The 23,387-nt window shown below is 41.4% G+C and overlaps 1 protein-coding gene across 4 annotated transcripts in view; it reads left to right on the top strand.

The window, feature by feature from the left end:
• The window catches only part of SPIDR (scaffold protein involved in DNA repair), a 318,346-nt gene that overhangs the window by 99,585 nt on the left and 195,374 nt on the right, over positions 1-23,387 (top strand). For all 4 annotated transcript variants that reach the window (XM_029068240.2, XM_029068239.2, XM_029068238.2 and 1 more), the window contains one exon: positions 15,896-16,115. In XM_029068240.2, the coding sequence (XP_028924073.1) occupies positions 15,896-16,115 (220 nt within the window). The remainder of the gene's footprint in view (positions 1-15,895; positions 16,116-23,387) is intronic.

Below are 23,387 nucleotides of genomic sequence, written 5' to 3'. Positions count from 1 at the left end.
TTTCACTTTTCTGTGCCTCAGTTACCTTATAGTTACTACATAGTAAGCGCTTAACATGCCTTAAGTCAATCAATCATATTTACTGAGTGCTTATTGTGTGCAGGGCCCCACGCTAAGCATTGGGAGAGTACACTATAACACACATTCCCTGCCTACAACAAGCTTACAGTTTAGAGGGGGAGACAGACTTTAATATAAAAATTATGGCCATGTATACATAATTGCTGTGGAGCTGGTGGGGGTGTGATGGATAAAGGGAGCAAGTCAGGGTGATGCAGAAAGGAGTGGGAAAAGAGGAAATGAGGGCTTAGGGAAGGCCTCTTGGAGGAGTTGTGCCTTCAGTAAGTCTTTGAAGGTGGAGAGAGTAATTCTCTGTCGCGTATGAAAAGAGAGAGCCATCCAGGCCAGAGACAGGGCATAGGTGAGAGGTTGGTGGCGAGATGGATGAGCCTGAGGTACAGTAAGTAGGTTGGCTTTAAAGGAGCAAAGTTTCCACCTGGGTTGTGCTGGGAGAGTAGCGAGGTGAGGTAGGAGGGTGCCTGGTGATGGAGTGCTTTAAAACCGATGGTAAGGATTTTCTCTTTGATGTAGAGGTGGATAGGCAACCACTGGACATTCTTGAGGAGTGGGGGAACATGGAGTGAACATTTTTGTAGAAAAGTGATCTGGGCAGCAGAGTGAAGTATGTACTGGAGTGGGGAGGGACTGGAAGCAGTTAAGTCAGCAAGGAGGCTGCTACAGTAATCAAGGCAGAATAGAATAACTGCATGGTAGCAGTTTGCATGGAGAGGAAAAGACAGGTTTTAGCAATGTTGTGAAGATTGAACCGACAGGCTTTAGTGATACATGGAATATGTGGGTTGAGTGAGAAAGAGGAGTCGAGGATAATGCCAAGGTTACAGGCTTGTGAGACAGAAAGGATGGTGGTGCTATTTACAGTGATGGGAAAATCCAGGAGGATAGGGTTTGGGTGGGAAGATAAGGAGTTCTGTTTTAGATATGTTAAGCTTGAGGTAATGGCAGGACAGCCAAGTAAATGTCCCACCATTCCCTCAAGCTGACTGGCTTCTTCCCTGGTTATACCATATCATCTTTTACCTTTTGCCCTCATCGCCCAGTAATCAATCAATCAATGGTATTTATTGAGCACTTTGTGCAGACCTTTATACTAAGCACTTGGGAGAATCAGATACAGCCGAGTTGGTAGGCATTTTCCCTACCCACAAAGGATCTTATATACTGTAGAGAAATGTCCTCTGGGAGCCAAAAGGAAACAAGGTGGCGTGAATTCTGCACATCTTCAACTGGTGTGCTCCCACAGCCTCTATTTCTGTCTGTAACTTAGGGTTTCTGAACTCACAAACTTTATCTGGGATGGGCAGATATCTGAGCAGGAGAAATAATAAACTTTTATTTCACTGTTGTTGTCAAGATTCAAATAAGAAATGTATCAATCAGTCACTCAGTGGTATTGTTTGAGGGAGAGAGGACTAAAGAAGCGAAAGATGTGCTTTCTGCTCTCAAGGAACTTTTTTTTACTGGTATTTATTAAGCACTTACTATATGCCAGGCACTGTACTGAGCGCTGGGGAAGATACAAGATAGTTTGGACACAATACATGTTCTGCTTGAGACTCACAGTCTTAATCCTCATTTTACAGTGAGGTAACTGAGGCACAGAGAAATTAATTGACTTGCCCAAAGTCACACAGCAGAGGTGTGACAAGGTCAGGGTTAGAACTAAGTTCCTTCTGACTCCCAGGCCCGCTATCCACTAGGCCACGCTGCTTCTCCACTTTCACTCTATCATCTGTTTCTCTGTTTAGAGTCCTCTTGGACAAAATTCTGTTCTGAATACTATATGAGTAACACCCTCTGAGAAAAATTTCATCAACTTGGACCACTGACATCAGTGGGTGTTCTGGAGTTTGGTACGGGTGAAGATGAAAGAATTCAGGTGTTAGGAGACTCGATTGGGTCTTGTAGCTACAAATTAATTTTATATGATCCTTTTGTTTAATTTCTAATGGTTTTTCAAACTAAAAAATATTTTCCATGATAGCAAGATTAAAAAAAAATACCTTTAGATCTGTGAGGAAATGGTTTTCAGTGAAACCAAAGCATGCTAAGTGGAACATTTGTAACTGTGGGCCATTTTAAACCAAAATTCATTAGAAGCAGAGAACTGTTGATCCATGGTTAGTGTTGATTTAGGAAAAGTTAGATTGTTGTAAATCTCCTAACCATAATGTCTTTTTCCTTACTGAGTTTTCAAACTGCCTTTAAAGCTTTGGTATAAACCTTTTTTTTTTCCTGGCTTTTCTTTAGAACCACTTTTCCATAACTTGTAGTCAGTACTATGAATTATCATTCTGTTTTTCAAAAAAATGGCAAATTGCCATGTTTCTGTTTGTGTCCTTTTAGTGTCTGAACTTGTTAAAGCTTTGAAAGCAAAACAAAATATAAATCTGCCTTTTTGCTTGCTTTATAAAGTAGGAATGTTTAATATTTCTTTTAGTTTTCTTTTTTATGAGAAACAGTCACCACATGTTCAATCAATGTTCAGCCATTATTTTGCTGCTGTTTTAAGTTGGTGAAGGGCAGGGTGGGAATTCAGGAAAAATTTGAATTATTTCCATTCAATCGTCAAAAAATAGACTACGACAAAGTATTCAGTGTTAAAAGAAGACTGCTGAATGTAATGAAAAGCACACAAAAGATCTAAATGAAGACACTGAACGAAAAACTTCCGTTCTTGTGTAGCATTTCATGGCCATGGAAAATTTGTTTAGTTTAGCATCCCTTAGTCATGGGGAAAAGGGGGAGAGGAGTAGTAATTCCCAACTTGCCAATTCATTTTAGCCTTCCATCATGTCAGGGCTAAAGTAAGTGCACTATGTTACTCTCATTTGGTCATATAGAGATCTTCTGTGATCCTCAAATAATATAAAACAGTCCTTTATTTTTGATGATGATGCTAATGATAATGAGACCTTAGCTCTGCGTGCGAGCGTGACTGGAAACACCAATGCGGGACCGACACTACCTTCCTCAATATGTGTGTGTAGAGCTAGTTCCTTGTTACACCAGTGTTTTGGTCCGATACTGGGCTTGTTTCTGTTTTCATGCCACCTCCTTGTATCCTGGTCTTCGTGAAGCTGTCGCTCAGGAAGAGCAACCCCCTTTTCACTTGTCAACAGCCAGGCAACCACCTCCTGCAGTGTTTCACCTTTGTGTTCCTTCACTGTGTTTTTAAATTGCTCATTCTGCCTCCTGGCTTGTCTGGGCCCCTTTTCAGTTCACCTTAAGGCAGTCTGTCCCAACCCCCACAGCCGGTCCAAAGTTCAACCTGCACCTCGCGGCAATGAGGGGATGCAAAGACTAGGAGAAGGGGAACTCCTTAGATTATCTTGCGTGGTGGACTGGTCTGTCAGGAATCCTGAAAATCACTGGCTGACATGGGTGGCGAAGACCACGGCGATTAGCCAGCTCACCAGCCACCAGCTGGTCGGTGGGGCTGTGGCACAGCTTGGGCACTGTGCTGCAGTCACTGGCCGTAAGTGGGTTTGGTGCCTAAAATGCTGGGAGAAGCAGCAGTGGCGTAATGGCTAGAGCCCGGGCCTGAGAGCCAGAAGGTCATTGGTTCTAATCCCGGCTCTGCAATTTGTCTGTTATGTGACCTTGGGCAAATCAGTTCATTTCTGTGGGCTTCCGTTCACTCGTCTGTAAAATGGGAATGGAGACTGTGAATCCCATGTGGGACAGGGACTGTGTCCAACCTGATTTGCTTGGTATCCATCCCAGCACTTAGTACAGTGCCTGTCTCATGTGAGGCTCACAATCTTAATTCCCATTTTACAGATGAGGTAATTGAGCCCCAGAGAAGTGCAGTGACTTGGGTCACAGAGCAGACACATGGCAAGAGCCGAAACTAGAACCCAGGACCTTCTGACTCCCAGACCCGCTCTCTATCCACTAGACCACACTGCTCTTAGGGCAACTCCAGGCCAGTATCCAACCCCCAGCCGCAGAAACCCAATCTCACCCAGGAGAGAGTGAGTACTACCTGTGATGTTCCAGTGTAGAAATCAAGGGGAGCAAGAAGGAAAAAGAAGAAGCGGAATTGGAATGTGTGCGTGTGTAGCAGTGAGATCCTATTGAAAGGAACTAAAGTGAGACTGGCACTCCCCATGTGCACATCAAGATTGTCTTATAAGAAAGATCTGAAAAGACTTAAACTCTGGGTCCTATTGAGATAGATGCCAGAAGCTGCTTTTCTTTTGAAAAGTATGGAAGGAAACTCAGGCAATAAGTGGGAAGTTTTCTGCTCTGTAGAGTTCAGATATTTTCTCGTTTGAATTAACAAGTAACCAGGGGTGGAAAATGACCATCTAATCATTAACCAACCTGCTTATGTAAACTGTAATAAAAAATAGTAGCTTGTTCCCCTTCAAAATGATTGAGACCTTCAAGAGGAAGATGGCTTCTGGCACTTTCTCAAAGAAGGGCAGAAAAACTGAGGCAACATCTTCTTATATCGTGTTTCTCAGCAGGAAGGTGATAACATAGCCCCTTTGGAAGCCAGCTGGAATAAACTTAGTTTTGGGGGGCAAGGGAGAGAAATGCCATTAGGAAGGAAGGGATGTGAATAATTTACTTCATTTCATTTTATAAGATCTTGAAGAAAAAATTGTTCTTTCTCCCCTCCTCCACCCCATTCTCTGGCCATGTTTCCACATCATCATCCCCCAGCACACCCAACCGAGGCAAGGCGAACTTTAAAATTCTTCACAACTTGAAAGCTCTGGTTAGCTAACGAGTTCCTCTCCTTGCTTCCTCTTTTCCTTGGGGTCAAATCTGCTGTCACTTGAAGTCTCCAGCCTCTTTTCTGGGGCAAGATATGAAAAAAAATATATAGGATCCAGATTTTCATTTTTCCCCACTTTATCCTTGCAACCAATGGCCAAAGAGTTATATTTATTGAGTGCTTACTAGATGCAGAGCACTGTACTAAGCCCTCGGGAGAGTACAGTGCAATAGAATGGGTAGTCACGATTCCTGCCCTTGAGAAGACAGATATTAAAATGTTTCAGATGGGGAAATGGCAGAATATAAGAGTACAAAAGTGCCCTGAAACTGGGGTGGAGTGAGTATCAAAGTCTCAAAGAGCTTAAGGGTGATGGGGGCCGAGTTGGGAGAGAATTGAAGTACTTAAGCGGTGTGGACCCCAGTGATGCAGAAAGGCAACTGAAGCCTTTGGTTTTGTTTAGGATGTTATCTAGACTTTTTTTGTTGCTTTGGATTGTAGGTGAAATAAGTCAAATTAACTCGGATTTAAAAACACTAGACACTGCAAGTTGCTATATTAGCTGAGGAATATGCTCTATACCCTGAATAATATAATGGTGAAATTAGCAACCACAAAAAGAGAACTCTTAGATTCTTCCTTTTTTAAAAAATTTTGCATAAAGAAACACAAGAGAAGGCAGCATGTATTCGGTCTTGTTCCTCGAGGTGTAATGATATGGTCTGTGGATTTCCTATGTCTTTGGGCTTCTTCTTCCTATTTGCCTCCCTTCTGGCCATTTAATACTTGTTAACACCCTGTATATAGGGAGTGCAAGTTGTTACTTATAAAGCCTTCAATAAAAAAAAAATATTGAAGGCTTTCTATTTGCAGAGTGCTGCCTGAAGCTCTTGGGAGCATATAATAAGATTAAAAGTTATGGATCCTGGCCTCAAGAAATTGACAGTCTATCGGAGGAGGAGATTGAAATGATTGACAAAAATGAAGCTTTCAGATTGACAGTGCATTTCTGAGGCTTGCTTACGTGCAGTATTTCAATTGTATTTTCTCCCAGATTGCTTTAAGAAGGGATGATTTGCCTTCCTTCCAGTTTTTAATGGTTTCAAAAGCAAAACTGTACAGTTATCCAGTCTTTCCCTTGCCATAGAATGGGAGCTGACCCAAAACTTCCCTTTCTGAAAAATCCACATCCACCTTGGGAAAATGGCATTTCTCTAGTTCAATTCAGTTGGTGTTAATAAGCTATAGTATCCCTGTGTTGAAAATCCTGATTTTGAATATAAAAGGCATTATCATTTTATTTGTATTTAAGCGCTATCTGCCAAGCATTTTCTAAGCACTAATCAGGTTGAACACAGTCTCTGTCCCACGTGGGGCTCCCAGTCTTCATCCTCATTTTACAGATGAGGTAACTGAGGCACAGAGAAGTTAAGTGTCCTGACCAGGGTCACACAGGCAAGTGGTAGAGGCGTCATTAGAACCCATGTCCTCGTCATTAGAACCCATGTCCTCTGACTCATGCGCCCGTGTTGCCACTAGGTCATTGTACTAGGATGGGCCACTGATGGCACTTACAGATACCAACTGTCCTTTTGTTGACCCAGAGTAGCAAAGTCATGCTTATGGGCTAATGATGTTTTAAGGAACTTTTTGGAGACAGCTGCAGAACCTAGTGTTTTGACCTATTCTTCGCTCCAGAGCATTTGCTGTGGTCCATGTCATTGGTTTTGGGGGCAGAGGGGATGGAATTATGAGCCAAAGGAACTTGGCGAGAGAAATCAAGGCTGAGGAAGGCTGGGCATTGTCATTGGGAATTCCAGGCATGAAGGCACCCTGTGCCAGGTCAAAACCAGACAAGGAGCAGGCCAACTGATAAACAGGTGAATGACCACCCTTATGGTCTTACAGGGAATTTTCTTTAACTTTTCCAAGAAATTTTGATACAGTGCCCTAGGCAAAAGGGTTCCAGCCTTCCCCTCTGTCCTCCTAAACCCTTGGAGATGTTGCCTCAAATTTTCTAGCAGGCTTGTCAGCAAGTCTTAATTCTTAGTTTTCTCCTGTAGAAAGTTATAGATTTTTTCTGTGTGCACTAATTGCTTGGAAACTTGTGTGAGTCACAGTGTACACCCACTCCTGCCATGAAAGAGGTACCTACATTGTTAAAGAAAACTCTTTGGCTGCTCCAGATATACGAGTCTTCTGCCCGTGTGATTTTCAACAAAGTAAACCAAACTACAAGTGGATCACTGCTTCAGAATTAGACTTTGTGGGCAAGTGGACAAAAAGCAAAATTACATCTTGGTGGCTCAGTATACCAGCCCGATGGCCAGATTATTCTGGGATTCATTAAACTTAAACTATCACAAAGTAGGAGATGGGTGAGGAATTGCCAAAACTTTAAGGGACTGAAGGATTTTCAGTTGCCCAGTCTTAACGTGTGGATAGATAAATGCATTTATTCTTAAATGCTGTCAAAATGCAAGCAATTCTTTATTTTCATCTTTAAAGCTGTATCCTGCTTGCATTTTTGGGAAGTGCAATGGAACATTTCATCCCAGGCAGCTTCTGAATCCATCACATCATCAATAATTTGTCTGCCTTTAGCCTTACTCAGTTATCTGCACATTATTTTTGATGAGAAATCCAGAAAGGTGCAATCCATATTCTCTGTATAATTAATTTGGAAGGAACTACTGAACATCAGATGAGTACTTCTGCCATATTTTACTATATTGAAAATAACCGAGAAGGCAACATTCCTTTTAAAACACCATAAACATAGAGCATAATTTCTTAAATATTCAGAGATTGTTTCCCCATCATCTTTCTTGAGTTTCTGTACCTCTGTGCATACATTTTGAATATCAGTTTTCAAAGTGCAGCCCACAGATCTGATGCAACCTATTACAAGTGGCACTTGGAGTGATTTGCAAACATGTTTAAAAACATAAAATTGTTGTAGTTTAAAGTATTTAGAAAGCAGGGCTGACTGCAGACATTTGACTGCCCCGAGGTGGGGGGAAAAGAATTGCATCCCCTTCTTTGGTCCAGACACCCCGCATCACGTGATGCTGTGCATTACAGCATGCCTACAGGGAAACAATTGTCGTCATAAGGAAATCTGCCTAGGTCTAGAGGGTTTCTTGAGAGATTTCAAGGGTCCCTCCCCTTACTACCACCTTGCCTCAAAGCCTTTGCACTCCCCAACACAGTTACTGTTTACAAGACCCAACACTCCAGAGTTTTTCTGGTTTCCAACTGTGGCCGCCTCTCTTGATTATTGTCCAAAACTGGCACTGGTAGGGGATAAAAATGCTTATAAAATGTTATAGATAACAACCTAGTGATATATGCTCATTGGTGTTTTCTGATAGATTAATGGATTATGTGGCCTACAAACCAGATTCCTCCCCCCATGAAACCTTGGAAACACCTGGTTTTGATATTGGGGTAAAACCGTTTCATGTCCCTCATGACTGTACACTTGTTCGTTCACCCACTTCTACAATCAATAGGGTTTTAACCAAGTTGAATCACTTTAGTGCTCCTGAATAGTGTCACTAGGATTGTGGCCGATTAAATAATGGAGTTGAGGGCTTGTAAATTTAATTTCTGGTCATTATAGATAGACACCTGAATTACTTGCTCACTCTCTATGTTTAAAATTTTGTTTTTAAAAACAAATCACTGTTTGGATTTGTGTAGAATCACTGTGTGGATTTGTCCAAAGAATGCTTTAAATTGAGTGAAAAGACAAAAAATGTAGTAGAGAAGTGAAAACATAATGGTTTACAATTCACTGAGTAGTTGTGGTTAAGAAATGAGCCTGTTCATAAATTGTTAGATTGCTTGAGATTTGATGGAGGACGAGCATCTCATAACAAAAGGTAATTGTACTTTGGGTCAGGGTGTGAGTTTTCAGAATTTGACTTTTAGGCACCATAAATATCTCCTGATATTCCCATCACAAGTTTGGTCCAGTGCTGATTATGTAAACTGAACATGATGGCAGTATGAAAATATGGGACAGTCCAAGCTCTACTTTCTGTACTTAAGGAACAGAAAGATGACTTTTCCTCTTCCTAAGTAGTTGGAATGTTAAAAATACAGCTTTTCTGGAGGCCATTTCTTGATTATCTCTTTTAACTATTTAGTCCAAATACTCAGAAAGTTCTGGCCACTGGAGTTCGAAATCTTATGTCTGGTGACCTTTTTGTTATCCTACGTTCTTTCCACTTGTGTCAGGTTCATCAGCATTGAGAGAAAGGGAGAATAGAGAAAGGAAAGAGACCTGGATAGGGGAATGAAAGTGTCAGTCCTCACCAATAAAAAAAAAAAAACTTCTTTACTCTAGGTTGTCATATCTGGGCTTTAAAACAAACAAATAAAACTTTAAAAAGCCTACGTAGTGTACATTTTGAACCCCCATGGTGCTTTGACATGAGACGGACTTTCAAGTGAAGTTCTTAATTAGAGAAGAATGTATAGCATAGGAAATAAACCTTCATAAAATGAATAATAATGTTGGTATTTGTTAAGCGCTTACTATGTGCAGAGCACTGTTCTAAGCGCTGGGGTAGACACGGGGAATCAGGTTGTCCCACGTGGGGCTCACAGTCTTCATCCCCATTTTACAGTTGAGGTAACTGAGGCACAGAGAAGTTAAGTGACTTGCCCACAGTCACACAGCTGACAAGTGGCAGAGCTGGGATTCGAACTCATGACCTCTGACTCCAAAGCCCGGGCTCTTTTCCACTGAGTCACGCTGCTTCTCAGAATGCTTCTCTTGCTCAAGAATGCTTCTCTTGATGTGCTACTTCAACCTTGAGGGCAGAGTGCATGGAATTTGTTACCAGCAGAAGTTGTTCAAGAAGATTTTGTATAAATCCATGGCTGGGTGTGTGGACCATAGTAAATTGCCTGAGGGCAAGTTAGAGATGTAGAAAGAAAGAAAAACTTAACAATGCCAGATGGATGTCAAGTAAGGCAACCATTTCCTTGTTCTAGAGTCCGATGTCAAAGGCAATACTGGGCTGAATGATTCATTGGTCTCTCCTGGTGACATTGGCAGGTTGACTTACTGGAAAAAGCATTAGAGCGGGAGTCGGCAGACCCAGGTTCTGTAAGCTCCTTCTCTAGTCTGGAAGCTCCTTGTGGGCAGGGATCATGTCTGCCAATCGATCAATGGTATTTATTGAACTCTTACTATATGCAGAGCATTGCACTAAGCATTTGGGAAAGAACAGTGCAACAGAATTAGCAGACACATTCCCTGCCCGTAATGAGCTTTGAGTTAAGAGGGATGAGTTTACAGTCTAGGGGCTACTGCTAACTCTGTTTCATTGTATTGGCCCAAGTGCTCAGCACAGTGACCAAGTGCTTAGTGAGCGCTCAATATATATGACTGATGGATAGTCCCAGCTCTGCCGTTAATTAGGCTGTGTGACATTGGACACGTCACTTCACCTCTCTGGGCCAGTGCTTTCTCATCTCTAAAATGGGGTTAAGACATGGGCTCCCAATCTCCTTCTTGTAACTGCCCCAGCACATAGCAGATTACAAGTACCTGGTGTGGGGGAAGTGCTTAATAAATACTGTTGTCATGTTTATAATTATTTTGATGTTCTTTGGATAATACAGACCACATTTCCCAAAAAAAGGGGACAAAGAATTTTGAGTTTCTTAAACTCAATGTTATGGTCGCTAAAGGTTTGTTGTATTTTAGGTGTTTTGTACAATCTTGCCATTTTCATGGAACTCTGAAATTTGACCCTATTTTGCTTTCTTTTTTGGAAGATTTGGTTTAGTGAGTTTGTAGATCAACTGAGGGAAAAGTTCCACAATGATTTGATTATTCTCTTTCCAAAACAGCCTTACAATAAATACTATAAGCATTAACAGGACAGTTAGACATATAACTTATTTGTATTCATTAATATTAGGAATCCTCCCTGAAAACTTTATCACTGGGGTCCAGTGCATCCTTTATTACACTGTAATGGTATTTTTTTCTTATAGCATGTGAAATTAAACATACACTGCCTAAGAAACCAAAGATCCTGTGATGTTCTTCTCATTTGGGGTAGGGAGAAATTAAGTGGAACTTCCTGCCCCTTTTGCCCAGATTTCTGTAATTATTATTGTGTTCTTGAACAATTCTTGTGCCAATGGGTTGAGTTGGAAAAAAAATTGTTTTCTGTTACTCCTTTTGAAAAATCTCGAACTATGGCCGTACCAAATCCAGTACAACTTCCTTCCCTTGAGTTACTTCCTTACTGATTATTTCTGTGTAATAATACACTCTTAATGCACCCTTGTTGTACAAGTTGGTGTTGGCTCAAACCTACATTTCATTTCAAAGTAACTAACTGGGTTGATTCTTCTTAAAAAAAGAGAAGAAAAGGTCACTTGCACAAATGTGACAGACACTGAAGTGAGAGAGGAGTAGGCATAGAGGGGAAAGGAAGAGGAGAACCCAGAGAAACAGGGAGGGGTAAGCAGATGGCAAACATGGGCCTGGAGATTTTCCTCAGTAGTCTCACTGCCTCCAGAATCTTGCACAAACTAGTCACCAGGACAGAAATCAAATTATTCATTAGTTCCCATGACATTGGCCAGAAACTCCTGCTCCCATGACTGTGGGAGCTGAGTGCCAGCTATGTGCAAAACCTGTACTGAGCATTTGGAAGAGTGCAGTTTGACTTAATATATCAGATTCCTGCCATCAAGTAATTTACAACCTCATGAGGAAGACAGACTAGTGAGGAAGTAATAGAGTAGGTAAATGCCACAGGGGAGTTGTAAGTAATTCCATTCATCTGGATTGTAAACTCCTTGTGGGCGGGGAATGTACCTATCAACTCTGTTGTGTTGTACTCTCTCAAGTTCTCTACACACATTAAGCACTCAGTAAATACCATTCATTGATAATTAAATATTTAGGTGGCACTGAGGTGGCAATTGGAGGCTATGAGATTAGAGGAATAGGAATGGATTGTGGATGTATTCTTGGAGATATGATTTCAGAAGGGCTTTGAAGATGGGGAAAGTTGGGGTCAATCAGATATATGGAGGAGGGAGTTCTAGGCCAGGGGAAGGATGAGATCCAGAGGCTGGGCTGCGAGAGACAAAATATGGGGCACACTGAGGTTAGTTTTAGAGGTCTGAAGAGGGAGAGCTGCGGTTTAGTGGAGGGGGAGAGCTGATTGTGTGTTTTACAGCCAATGGTCAGGAGCTTTGCTTTTGGGATTTTTTAATGGTGTTTGTTTAAGTGTGCCAGGCACTGTACTAAATGCCAGGGTAGATATAGGATAATCAGGTTGGGCCCAGTCCATGTCCCACTTGGGTCTCCCACTCTTAGCCGTCTTATTACAGATGAGGTAACTGAGGCACAGAGAAGGTAAGTGACTTAGAAGGTCACAAAGCAGGCAATTGGCAGAGCTGAGATTAGAACCCAGGTCCTCTGACTCCCAGGCTCATGCTCTTTCCACTAAACCAGGCTGCTTCCCAAGTTTCTGCAAAGAGGAATGGATAACCATCAGAAGTTTTTGAGATATGGGGGGATGATGTGTGCAGACTGCAGGAGTCAACCTGGTATATGACAAATGCCTGGACCAGAATGGTGACTGTGTGGAAAGAGAGGAAGAGGGACCATCCTAAAAATGTCATGAAGGAAGAACGAACAGGATTTGGCAACCAACTGAATATAGTGGTTGAGATATTGAGGAGACACAGATAATGCCTAGGTTCCTGGCTTGAGAAATGGCGAAGGTGGTGATGTTGACTATGATGGGAAAGTTAGGTGGAGGAGGGGATTTAGGAGGGAAGGTTGAGTTCCATCTGGGTCACTTATGCACTTAGGATACTCACCCCAGCCCCAGAGCACTTATGTAAATAGCCTTATAAGTGTACCATTTCCCCTTTCTGTAATTTATTTTAATGTCTATCTCCCTGTTGACTGTAAGCTCCTTGTGAACAGGCAGTATTTCTACCAGCCCCAAGCACTTACTTCAGTGTTCTTTCTGGTCACTGAAAGCACTCAGTGAATGCCATTGATTGATTATATTGAGCTTGAGGTATCAGCAGGACATCCATATAAAGATACCCTGGTGGCAGGAGGATATGAAAGACTGCGGAGGAGAGTGGTCAGGGCTAGTCAACAGGGGATAGTTGATCCAATGCAAGTCTAACTAAACATTTGCCAGCAGTGCCTTGAGTCTGCTTTTGCTGAACTCTCATAAGGTCTTAAACTTCTGAATGTTCAGCTAAATAGTATGAAACATTGCTGAGGTCTACAGGGGTTGTTTTAAACATCGATCAGTGGACCACATTTTAGGTCGTAATTTCAGGGCCTTCTCTAGAAAATAGTTAACCCCTCTTTTATAAATTAACGATATTCCTAGTTTGTGTTTTCAGATGTTGCTTAAAGAATGAAAGTGAGCCACATAAATGTTATAAAATTACTACAGAAATGGTATGTGAAGTTGAAGGGATAATGGTTTCTTTAAACTTTGACTCCTGGTGAGAGAACTGATTTAATCAGTTACCTCGGTTGGGGTATGGTTGTTACTATAGCCTTATTTCATCAGTTTATTGAAATTTGGCTTCCTAGTACCTTTCTAGAAAAAAAAAATTGGATGGAATAGATTCTTTGAGCAGCTGCTTGTGAACATTATGTAAGATGTGAACAATGTTCACTGAGAGTTTGAACTCTTTGCCATATGCATAACGTATGTATGATAGAAAATACTAGCCCGGGGTCTCATTTAAGTTTCTCTTATCTGTTGCTCATCTTCTCATAGTATTTTTTGATATCTGCCCTCAACAATTATGCTCTCCTCAATCTGGGATTCCCCGTGGCATTTTCAGCACTGTCATAAGTGCTATTATGCTCAGTGAAAGGATTAACTTGTAGTTTTGACTGCGCCATGCTACTGTGGGCTCTGAGTTGACCCAGGATGAAATGTGTTGGGGGGGGGCTGAGGGGGGAGCCGGGGGTTTCTGTTACACAATGATTTATTGAGTCTGAGGTCTCCAGCCATAGTCTAGTGATCAGCAATCATCTTCTCTTTAGACTGTATTTCACCCAAATTCTTTGGTACATATATATAGCACAGAATACTTTGTTCCCAAGAGTTACTGGGAAGTGTCCTTTGAAAACATGGTGGCTGACAATCAATCTCTAACTAGAGTTGGAAATTACTGTCCCAGAAGTCTTGGCTTTGGCTTTCCATGGCTTTAAGTGTACTGTGCCCTCTTCTCTCAATAGTGAGACCTTCCTCACCTCACAGGAGTGTAAGGCAACTCCTTCCCGCTCTCTTGCTTCTGAGAGCATTCATTCATTCACTCGTATTTATTGAGTGTTTACCGTGTGCAGACCACTGTACTAAGTGCTTGGAATGTACAATTGGGCAACAGATAGAGACAATCCCTGCCCAACATGAGCTCACAGTATAAACGGAGCATGAGTGGTTCATGTGCTTCTGTATCCCTTCCCTTTAGCTCTCAACCTAATCAAAATTCTCTTGTACAGGGAGTAAAGAGAGAGCTTGACTAACAGATTCAAGGAGGAGGAAGAGACTTAAGAAAAGTATTAGGAACATGGTTGGAGTTGGAGTTGGCACTGGGGTTGGGGAAGTGATTTATTGTTGCGGCAGGATCATCCACTAGCTATGATGAGCTGCATGATCAATCAATCAATTGTATTTATTGAGCACGTACTGTGTGCAGAGCACTGTATTAAGTGCTTTGGAGAACTCAGTGTAACAGAGTTGGTAGACACGTTCCCTGCCCACAACAATAGCTGAAGTGATCCAGGTTGGTGCTTAGCCTCTCTGGATTTTAAGATCCTCTTGGTCGGGCTATAAGGTTTTTTTTTCCTTGTTTAAATTCCCTCCTTCCTACCCTTCCCTGTTTCTCCCCTACCATGTTTCTGGCTTCCAATCTCCACCCAGCCTATGCCATGACAGGCAACCATAGCTGGTGATTGTGTGGTGGTCACAATATCAGGGATTCATTCATTCAATCGTATTGTGCGCTTATTGTATGCAGAGTACTGTACTAAGCGTTTGATTCATCTTGGGAATGGCGGTGTAGTCAGGAGAGAAGATTGGGAACAACAGAGTGAGGCTTTGGAAGATTGGTGAAGATAAATTAAGAAAGGGAAATAAAAAAAATTGGAGCATGATTTACATTTAAATGCAAAATAAGTGAAGTTTAGTCAGGCAAATATTAAAACTCGGCATCGAGTACAATGCTGGCGTCCAGGATCTCACTCAAGTCTTAAATCCTGAGCTTGTCAGAGAAACTGAACAGCTGTATCAAAGCAACAATACTCCAAGTTTTGGAAGTTATAAAAACGAGCTAGTGGAATGAAACATTTTGTGCTACTACTATTAGTAGAGTTTTCCTATGGGAGGAGCAGGAGTTTTAATAGTTTAGAAGAGAAAGAGAGATAAAGACGATCCCTGTAGATGCTAACTTCCCATTTTGAGCGTAGGAATGGAGGGATAGGAGAGATGGCAAAAAAGATGGGACTTGGCAGTAGCAGAAAAACTTTGAAGAGCAAAAGAGGTCAAAAAGCCTGGAATTTGGGGGTCTTTTCAGACATGATTGGATACCCTCAGGTCTTCCCACAAGAACTGGCAAGAGCAAGACTAGCCCCAAAACCTGCATCTCCCCTAAGCTGGAATCAAATCAGGCAATTGCCCCCATATTTCCAAATTCTATATGGCCCACCTTGTGAATAGTTTGGATTTTCCAGAAAACCAAGTTAGGTTTTTTTTGTTGTTGTTTCTTTTTAATGAAAGCAATTCTTGGTCCAGATAGCAATTACCATCTATGGTTTTTCTTGGTGATATAAAATCAGAGACCATACTGTTTTAGTTTGTTATTCTTAGATCTTGGTTTTCAAAAGTGCATAAACTGTTGTTTTCTTGGAGAACAACATAGGACCTGAAGTGGAATTGTTTGGGTTTTTTCGCTGTTGTTGTTGGGGTTTCTTTGGTGAACCTCTCCAGGCTTTTGCACCATATATATTTTTCTGGTTTTCAGTTTTGCTTCTCTTCTTGTGCCTACCCCATTTTCTAGGTGGCAAATCTGGAGTTTTAATTGTGCGGATCCTGGAGTTGTATGAGGAATGCACATTGCAAGTGGCCATCTGCGAGCAGTTAGAAACTCTGCCTGATACAGATTCTTCTGAAGACGCAGTCCTGGATTCTGGAGCCAGACTCCGAGTCCTGTTCACGAAGGAAACTGCAGCTCACCTCAAGGGAGGTCCACAGGATATCATCCATATCTATCCTCCCTGGTGAGTACACACAACTGGTTCCAGCAGCTGCAGCATGTGGCTCTGTCTCATAAAAAAAGGCATTTTTATCAGGAACATTTTTGTCACATTATTACAGGGAAGACTTCAGGGGAAGGAGCCAGGTTTCGTCTTATGTTTTATGTAACAGAAACACTGAACTGTCTTTGGCGGCCTGCTCGGGCTTCTGGCAGACAGCTTAGTGAGAGTTTGAAAAACAAAAGAAAATACCACGAGTTCTGCCTCTTAAGTGCTGCTTGAAGGTTGGGTTGGGTTTTTTTGTTTTTGTTTTTGTAATTTATGGGCGAGTTTTTTCCAAGGAAAGCATTAGCGTCACGGTATGACCATGAGACAATGAAAATGCATTGGTGACGGGTCAGAAAAATCTCTTCTTTGATCTTTAGTTTGTGGTGGTCAGGAGCACCAAAAGTATTTTACCCATGATCGTGACTTCAGCCCAGGAGGATGAAATCCTCATTGTTTCTAGCTAGAGTGAACCAGGAACCAGTTACCATTTTCAGTGACCTTTTTCCTTATCCCCTTTGTCTTGAGTTGCTTCTTTTTCCTGGAATTGACTGAATCCGAAGCTGGCTGAATTCTATGGGAGGTCACAGTCAAGGAAGGTATCCGACCTAGAAATTCAAAATAGAGACCAGAAATATTTGCTTATATGGTCAGTCTGAAGACCCAAGAATGGGATTTTGGCGTGGGAATGGTAGCGGGCACTCCTCCCCATAGCCTCCTTCTCTTGGCCAGATTTACCAGAAGCTGGTTTTTATGGTTCTTGATGTAAATTCAGATTCTCTAAATTGTCTGAAAGTACTTGAGAGATACTGTTTCAGGCCATTTGGATGACTTAGAGTACAACCCAAGAGAGTTTGCTGTTAGCCGCAGTGTAGATCATCTTGGAGAACTGACAGAATACCAGAGCTCTAAGCTTTGCCACATTTCAGAACAAATTCTAGTCAAGAATTCCCTCATTAGTCAAACGATTTGCAAACACTAACACTCTCTGTGGCAGTGCTATCTTCAGTCATAAGTAGAAATAATCCATTGTAGAATCAACTAGAAACATTAGTGAACTTGGCGTATGGGAATTTTTCCAATTTTGCTGGCTTTTGTAAGTGTGCAGCAGAGAAATAGGTGACTGCCTGATTTTCAAGGGTGCTATATTTCATTTAAAAAGGAAGAAGAGGTGAATGTCTGAATGTGATTGTTCCACTCTAAGATCCTGTAGAGAAAGCTGCCCATGCATGGTGTTCAAGGTGTCCAGTTAGTGCTTCTCTGCTTCTATCTGATGTCCCACCAAAACAATGGCGATCAGCTGGTCTGCTCTCGATGGTCGTTCTTTTTGGGAGAGCTGAGAAATGAGACCTTCTTAATTTTAACAGCATTCACTGAAACCTTTAGAAAAATGTTTTCAAACCTTAGTTTTAGTCTTGTTCTCTCTGCCTCCATAGTGTTTCTGCCCAGTTTCCTTTTTGTCTCCATCATCACATCACTACTCTTCCTCTCTCAGAGGTTTGAGCCTAACGGTGGAAGGAAATCACATAACTGCTCTCTGAAAAACTGGCACTTAGAGGACTAACCAATAAAAGGGGAAAAAAAAGATTGGTAGTCAAGGCAAAGCCCCCACCCCCCAACCCCCTTTTGCATTCTGTCCTGACAAGCTGGTTGATCAAATTTTTGAGCCTTCTTGAATGTGTCATCTTGAAGAATACGAGATCCTCACCGAAAGATTTGTCTTCTGCCTTGGTCAGAGACTACTCTCCCTCTCTCAGAATTTCCAAGATCCTGAGAGAGGGGAGGAAGGGGATCTGATTTGGATCCAAGCTGGACCGGCAAAGTCAAGGGTGGTAATGATTAGGGTGGCCACTCATATGTTTTTCTGCCATTCTGCCCTGCCGTCTGGAGCTGGAAAAGCGCCTTCTGCCTAGAATTCTAATTTTAAATACCCATCCTCCCTCAGCCTCAACTCCTACAGCTGAGTTGTGCAACTTCATTCATTGAGTCATATTTATTGAGCACTTACTGTGTGTAGAGCACTGTACTAAGCTCTTGGAAGTACAATTCAGCAATAAATAGACAATCCCTACCCAACAATGGGCTCAAAGTCTAGAAGAGGGGAGACAGACATCGAAACAAGTAAACAGGCATCAATATAAAGAAATAGAATTATAGATATATCCACATCATTAATAAAATAAATAGAATAATAAATGTTTACATATATTCACAAGTGCTGTGGGGCAGGGAGGAGGGTAGAGAAAAGGGAGGAGTTGGGGCGATGGGGAGGGGAGGAGGAGCAGAGGAAAAGGGGGGCTTAGTCTGGGAAGACCTCCTGGAGGAGGTGAGCTAAGCGGTGTGGTTGTCCACAGGAACTGGAAAGAGGGGTGTCTGGGATCCTGTCCCCCACCTCCTCACCCAGACGCGCTCTAGATTCTGCAGATGTCTGTAAAAGGTTTGGGATGAACATGATGTTGCGTAACCTGCATGATGCGCATAAATATAATTTACGTCTGTTACTTTGGGGTCAGCACAGGCACATCCGTTATTAGTGTGTGCTGTCTGTGACCATTCTAATAATAAATAGCTCTTGGTGCATGGAGAAAAAAAGAGGAAAGATGGCTCAACTGGTAGACTGCTTCATATCTTTTGTAGTTGACAGAAAGCTTAATTTCTTCTATGATGCCTATGGTGATGATGCTGGCTTTCAAATGTTCTCCTAGTTATGGCATTAATTGACCACTTACTCTGTGCTGAGCACTGTTACATATTGGGGTGAATCAAAAGTAAACAACCAGACCTAATCTCTGGCCCCTAAAGGTGCTCACAATTCATATCATCTAGGGTTACCAAAACTGACTGTTCATAAATGACACCCTGGCTCTTTTTTCCTAAGCCACTTCCAGAAAACATTTTACTAGTTGATAGTTTGTGCATTTCCACTGCTGCCACCAAGTCATTGAGCATCATACTCCCCATGAAGGGTGAATGTGCTGTTGACTAATAATGACCTGCTCAGTCAGTCAGGTGATCTGTATTTGAGTGCTTATTGTGTGCAGAGCACTGAACTAAGCACTTGAGAGAGTACAAGGTAACACTAAACAGACACATTCCATGCCCTCAGTGAGTTTACAGTCTATAGGGGGAGATATACATTAATATAAATTACAGGTGTGTAAATAAGCCCAGATCCATAACAGATAACAAAACATCTCCCTGTCTTTAATGTCCATCTTTTTGTCCAGCAAATACTAAATACCTTCATGCTGGCTGTTTCTGCTACCCAGTTGCTGCACCCATATCCCCCAAAAGGGATTGGCAACCAGGCCTCACATAGCTTCTTGAATTTTTAATTCCTGTGCTTTCTTTTGTCCTCTGTGAATCAAAGACTTTTTTACTTGAGGAATGTAGAAAACAGTTTTTCCATGAGCACTTCCAAGGGGAGTTAGTGATTTGAAAGGTGAGTTTGTGAAGAAAATGGGTGCCGCAATCATAATGCAGAATACCTATGCTGGAGTGGCTTTCTGATCCTCTTGGGTAGTTTTAAAATTGGGATGGCTTTGAGCTTCTGAATCCTTCAACTTTAGCAAAAAGTTGAATGAATGGGATAGGATGGTTCTTAAATTATACTTCCTTTTTACTTAAAAGGTAAGGCATTTATGGTCAAAATTTTGCATCAGTTTGGGATCTTGGAATGTAAATGAATTTGTATTTCCTCTTTTTAGGATATCCTTTCACAAATGGGGGAAAAAAGTATATTCATTTAAACTTGTCTAAAAAGGGAATCTTTGAAAAACAAATGGCCTTCAAACACTTCCTGTTTATACTGAAATAAAAATAATGCCATCGGGTATTTATATAGTTGCTTTCCTGGAGCTCAGAGTTCTCTATGGATATTATCTAATTAATCCTCACTAAAAGCCTTCCAGGCAAAATGTTGCTCCTCTTCCGCTGGGGGAAAAAAAACTGAATGAGACGACTCGCCCAAGCCTGCACCGGGAATGTCATTAGTCACGAGGGTGCCCTACCGCAAACACACCAACTAGCTGCTCTTCACTGCTAAAGTAGTTGTTAGTTTTGCATTTCAAATTCCACCAAAGGAACATTTTAGCAAGGGGGACTCGTGACGGCCCAAATTAGATAAACAAGTGTTAAGTCGCATGAGAGATGTTGCTTTGGTGGGCTTCCGATTGGAAGCTCCCTTTAGTCTATAATTGCATTGTGGGCAGGGAACGTGTCTACCGACTCTATTATATTATCTCAGTATATTCTCCCAAGGGCTTAGTACAGTGCTCTGCACATAAGAAACAATAAATACAATTGATTGAGTGACTCCAGGGGTGGTTGCAATTAGCTTAAGGTTATGCCATTATTTGGGGGCTTGAATTTTAGGGTGCTATATTCACAGCATTGAATAAATTTGTGGGTGTGCATGCATGTACAGGTGTTCTAACCTTAACATATATACTGATCCAATAAGGAAGAGGCTCTCTTTGAGAAACTTTGAGTTTCACATAAGTTAACTTCAAATGTTTTCAAACTGAACAGCCTTCCAATTACTTCTAAGCATCAGAATATACTGATAAGCTTTATGAATTATACAGTTCGTTTGTCTAAAATGTAATAGTTAAGATATAGTTTCCCCTTCTAGACAGTAAGCTCATTGTGGTCAGGGAAAGTGTCTACCAACTTTGTTGTATTCTCCCAAGCGCTTAATATAGTGTTCTGCACACAGTAAGTGCTTAAGAAATACCATTGATGATGATGATATAGTCAAGCCATATTCCTCAAAGAAGAGGCTGGCAGAGCTACAGCTCCTTTAAAAGAAGAAAAAAAGTTACTGATTAAAAGTAAACTGTTAGGGCTTGAACAAGTTTTTCTAAAGTCCAAAAAATAAATTCCCTCTTTTTTTGAGGTAGTTGTTGAACACTTACTATGTGCCTGGCACTCTACTAAGTGCTGGGGTAGATACAAAGTTGGATAGAGTCTATGAACTACATGAAGCTTACAGTCTTAATCCCCATTTTACAGATGAGGAAACTGAGGCACTGACAAGTCAAGTGACCTGCCCAAGGTCATGCAGCAGATACGTGGTAGAGCCGGGCTTAGAACTGAGGTGGGGTTTAAATGTTGAGGTTTCTGTTTTTTAAATTGTACTTTTTTAGGTATTTACACCACATTGAAACAGCAACGACAAATATGAAATGTGTCTATTAAAATAGGGCTGAGGTTTGCTTTTAAATCTAGCAAAACAAAGAAAACCAAAGAAATAGCTGATTCTTCATCCTTAAATCACCCCATTCTAATACCCTGGATGTGATATGTTCAGAGTCATGTTCTCCGAACATGTTAGAATGAGTTATTTGTTGACCTGTAGACTTTGAAAAGTCCCTGGTAGGTGAGTAAGTTCTGTCTAGTTGTACGTGAGACATTAACTCTTTCATCCTCTGAGAGTGGCATTTAGTAAATTATAGCTCCAAGGGGGTAAATGGTACCCTTTAAGGTCTGAAAGAATGCATGCACCTCCAAAAGGAGGTCCCATTTAGCTAATAGTTTATTCATCCAGAAAGATCTTGCCCATGGTACTGTGAAATAGTACTTAAATATATGCCCATCGCTTAAGCCATTTCTGAATAAGCGAATGAAGATTTGAAAACTCATGAATGAAATAAGAGACTATAGTTGGAAGAGAACATCTGCCAAATTCAGAATGGCATCGGTGAGTTTCTTGACTTCAGAGTATCTGCACTGATTACTTTACTTTTCTACAAAATGGTTCGGACCATGTTTTCGCATTCCCACTCACCTCCACCTCAAACAGAAAGTCCTTACAGTTGACTTTAAAGCTCTCAATCACCCTTCCCCCTCCTAACTTTTCCTCCCAATTTCCTGTGACAACCCAGTTCCCACACTTCAACTCCTCTAGGGCCAGTCTACTCACCGTACCTCGATCTTGTCTATCTTGCCGCTGACCTCTCGCCTGAGCCCTGCCTCTGGCTGGCACTCTCTCCCCCTTCGTGTCTGATAGACGATTACCCTTCCCACTTTCAAAGCCTTATTAAAAGCACATCTCTTCCAAGAGGCCTGAGGTTGAGATGTGCTGTAGATACCACCCTCAGCATGATTATATATGTACATATCCATAATTGATGTATTAATAACGTGTGCCTTCCCCTCTAAAATGTAATCTCCTCTAGAATGTAAGCTCGTCGTGGGCAGGGAATGTGACTGTTTATTGTTGTACTCTCCCTAGCATTTAGTTTAGTGCTCTACAAGTAGTAAGTGCCCATTACGTATGATTGACTGACTGGAGAGGAATGCGCCTACTAACCCTGTTATATTGTACTCTCCCAAGCTATTAGTCCAGCGGTCTGCACACAGTAATTAATAAGTAAAATTGATTGAAGCGGCAGTTTCCCCGCCCCCCCGATCCAGGGAAACAATTTGCCTTCACCTATCTAAGATTAAAATCTGGGGCATGCTAAGCGGTTCAGAGCTTCAGTTTATCTTGATTCTATAACTGAAGGTAAGAGAGAACCTTTTGAAGGGATTGCTGCAACTCCCCCCTCACATACACATCCACCGCACCATATAGAATTGAATCAATTGATTAGTCACAATTTTGAATTGAACTTCAAAGCAAATCGTTATTTTAAAAAGTTCTCCACTCATAATTCACATGTAAAGAGCTTTTGTTGTTTCAGTGCATGCATGTAGTCAATCAGTGGTGTGAACTGAGCACTTACTATGTTCAGAGCACTGTAAGAAGTGCTTGGAAGAGTACAATACAGCAGAATTAGCAGACTCTCTCCCTGCCCATAGTGTGCTTACAGTCTAGTCATGTTTAAATAGTTAAATTCATAAACTGTTTACTTTCCTAAATGGAGATGAAATGTAAAACACCTTCTGGGGTAGTACATTTCATAAAATGCACATTCGTGTTGGAAGATTTGGGAGAATGCACCTGTTTTTCAAAAAAAAAAATTACTAAGCTCTTAACTCTTTGTTCCTTCTTATCTGTGAATGCACCAAAATTCACATCTATTTATTGTCTGTGTCTCTTTCCTTGGGACACCCAATATTGCAGTTACAAGATTGTACTCTGTAGGGCAGAGAAATAAGACAGAGGTGCCTAAACCCTTTTTATTCTCTGAGAGCGCATCCTAAAATGAGGAAATACCTATTGATTTATATTACAAGTTTTCATTCCGTTGGAAAATTTTGACCATAAATGTCTTATCCTTTGTTTAAATAAAATAGTTTTCCTCT

The sequence above is a fragment of the Ornithorhynchus anatinus genome, chromosome 7 (genome assembly GCF_004115215.2).
Source record: "Ornithorhynchus anatinus isolate Pmale09 chromosome 7, mOrnAna1.pri.v4, whole genome shotgun sequence".
Taxonomy (NCBI): Eukaryota; Metazoa; Chordata; class Mammalia; order Monotremata; family Ornithorhynchidae; genus Ornithorhynchus; species Ornithorhynchus anatinus.
This window is presented reverse-complemented; position numbering and strand designations above follow the sequence as displayed.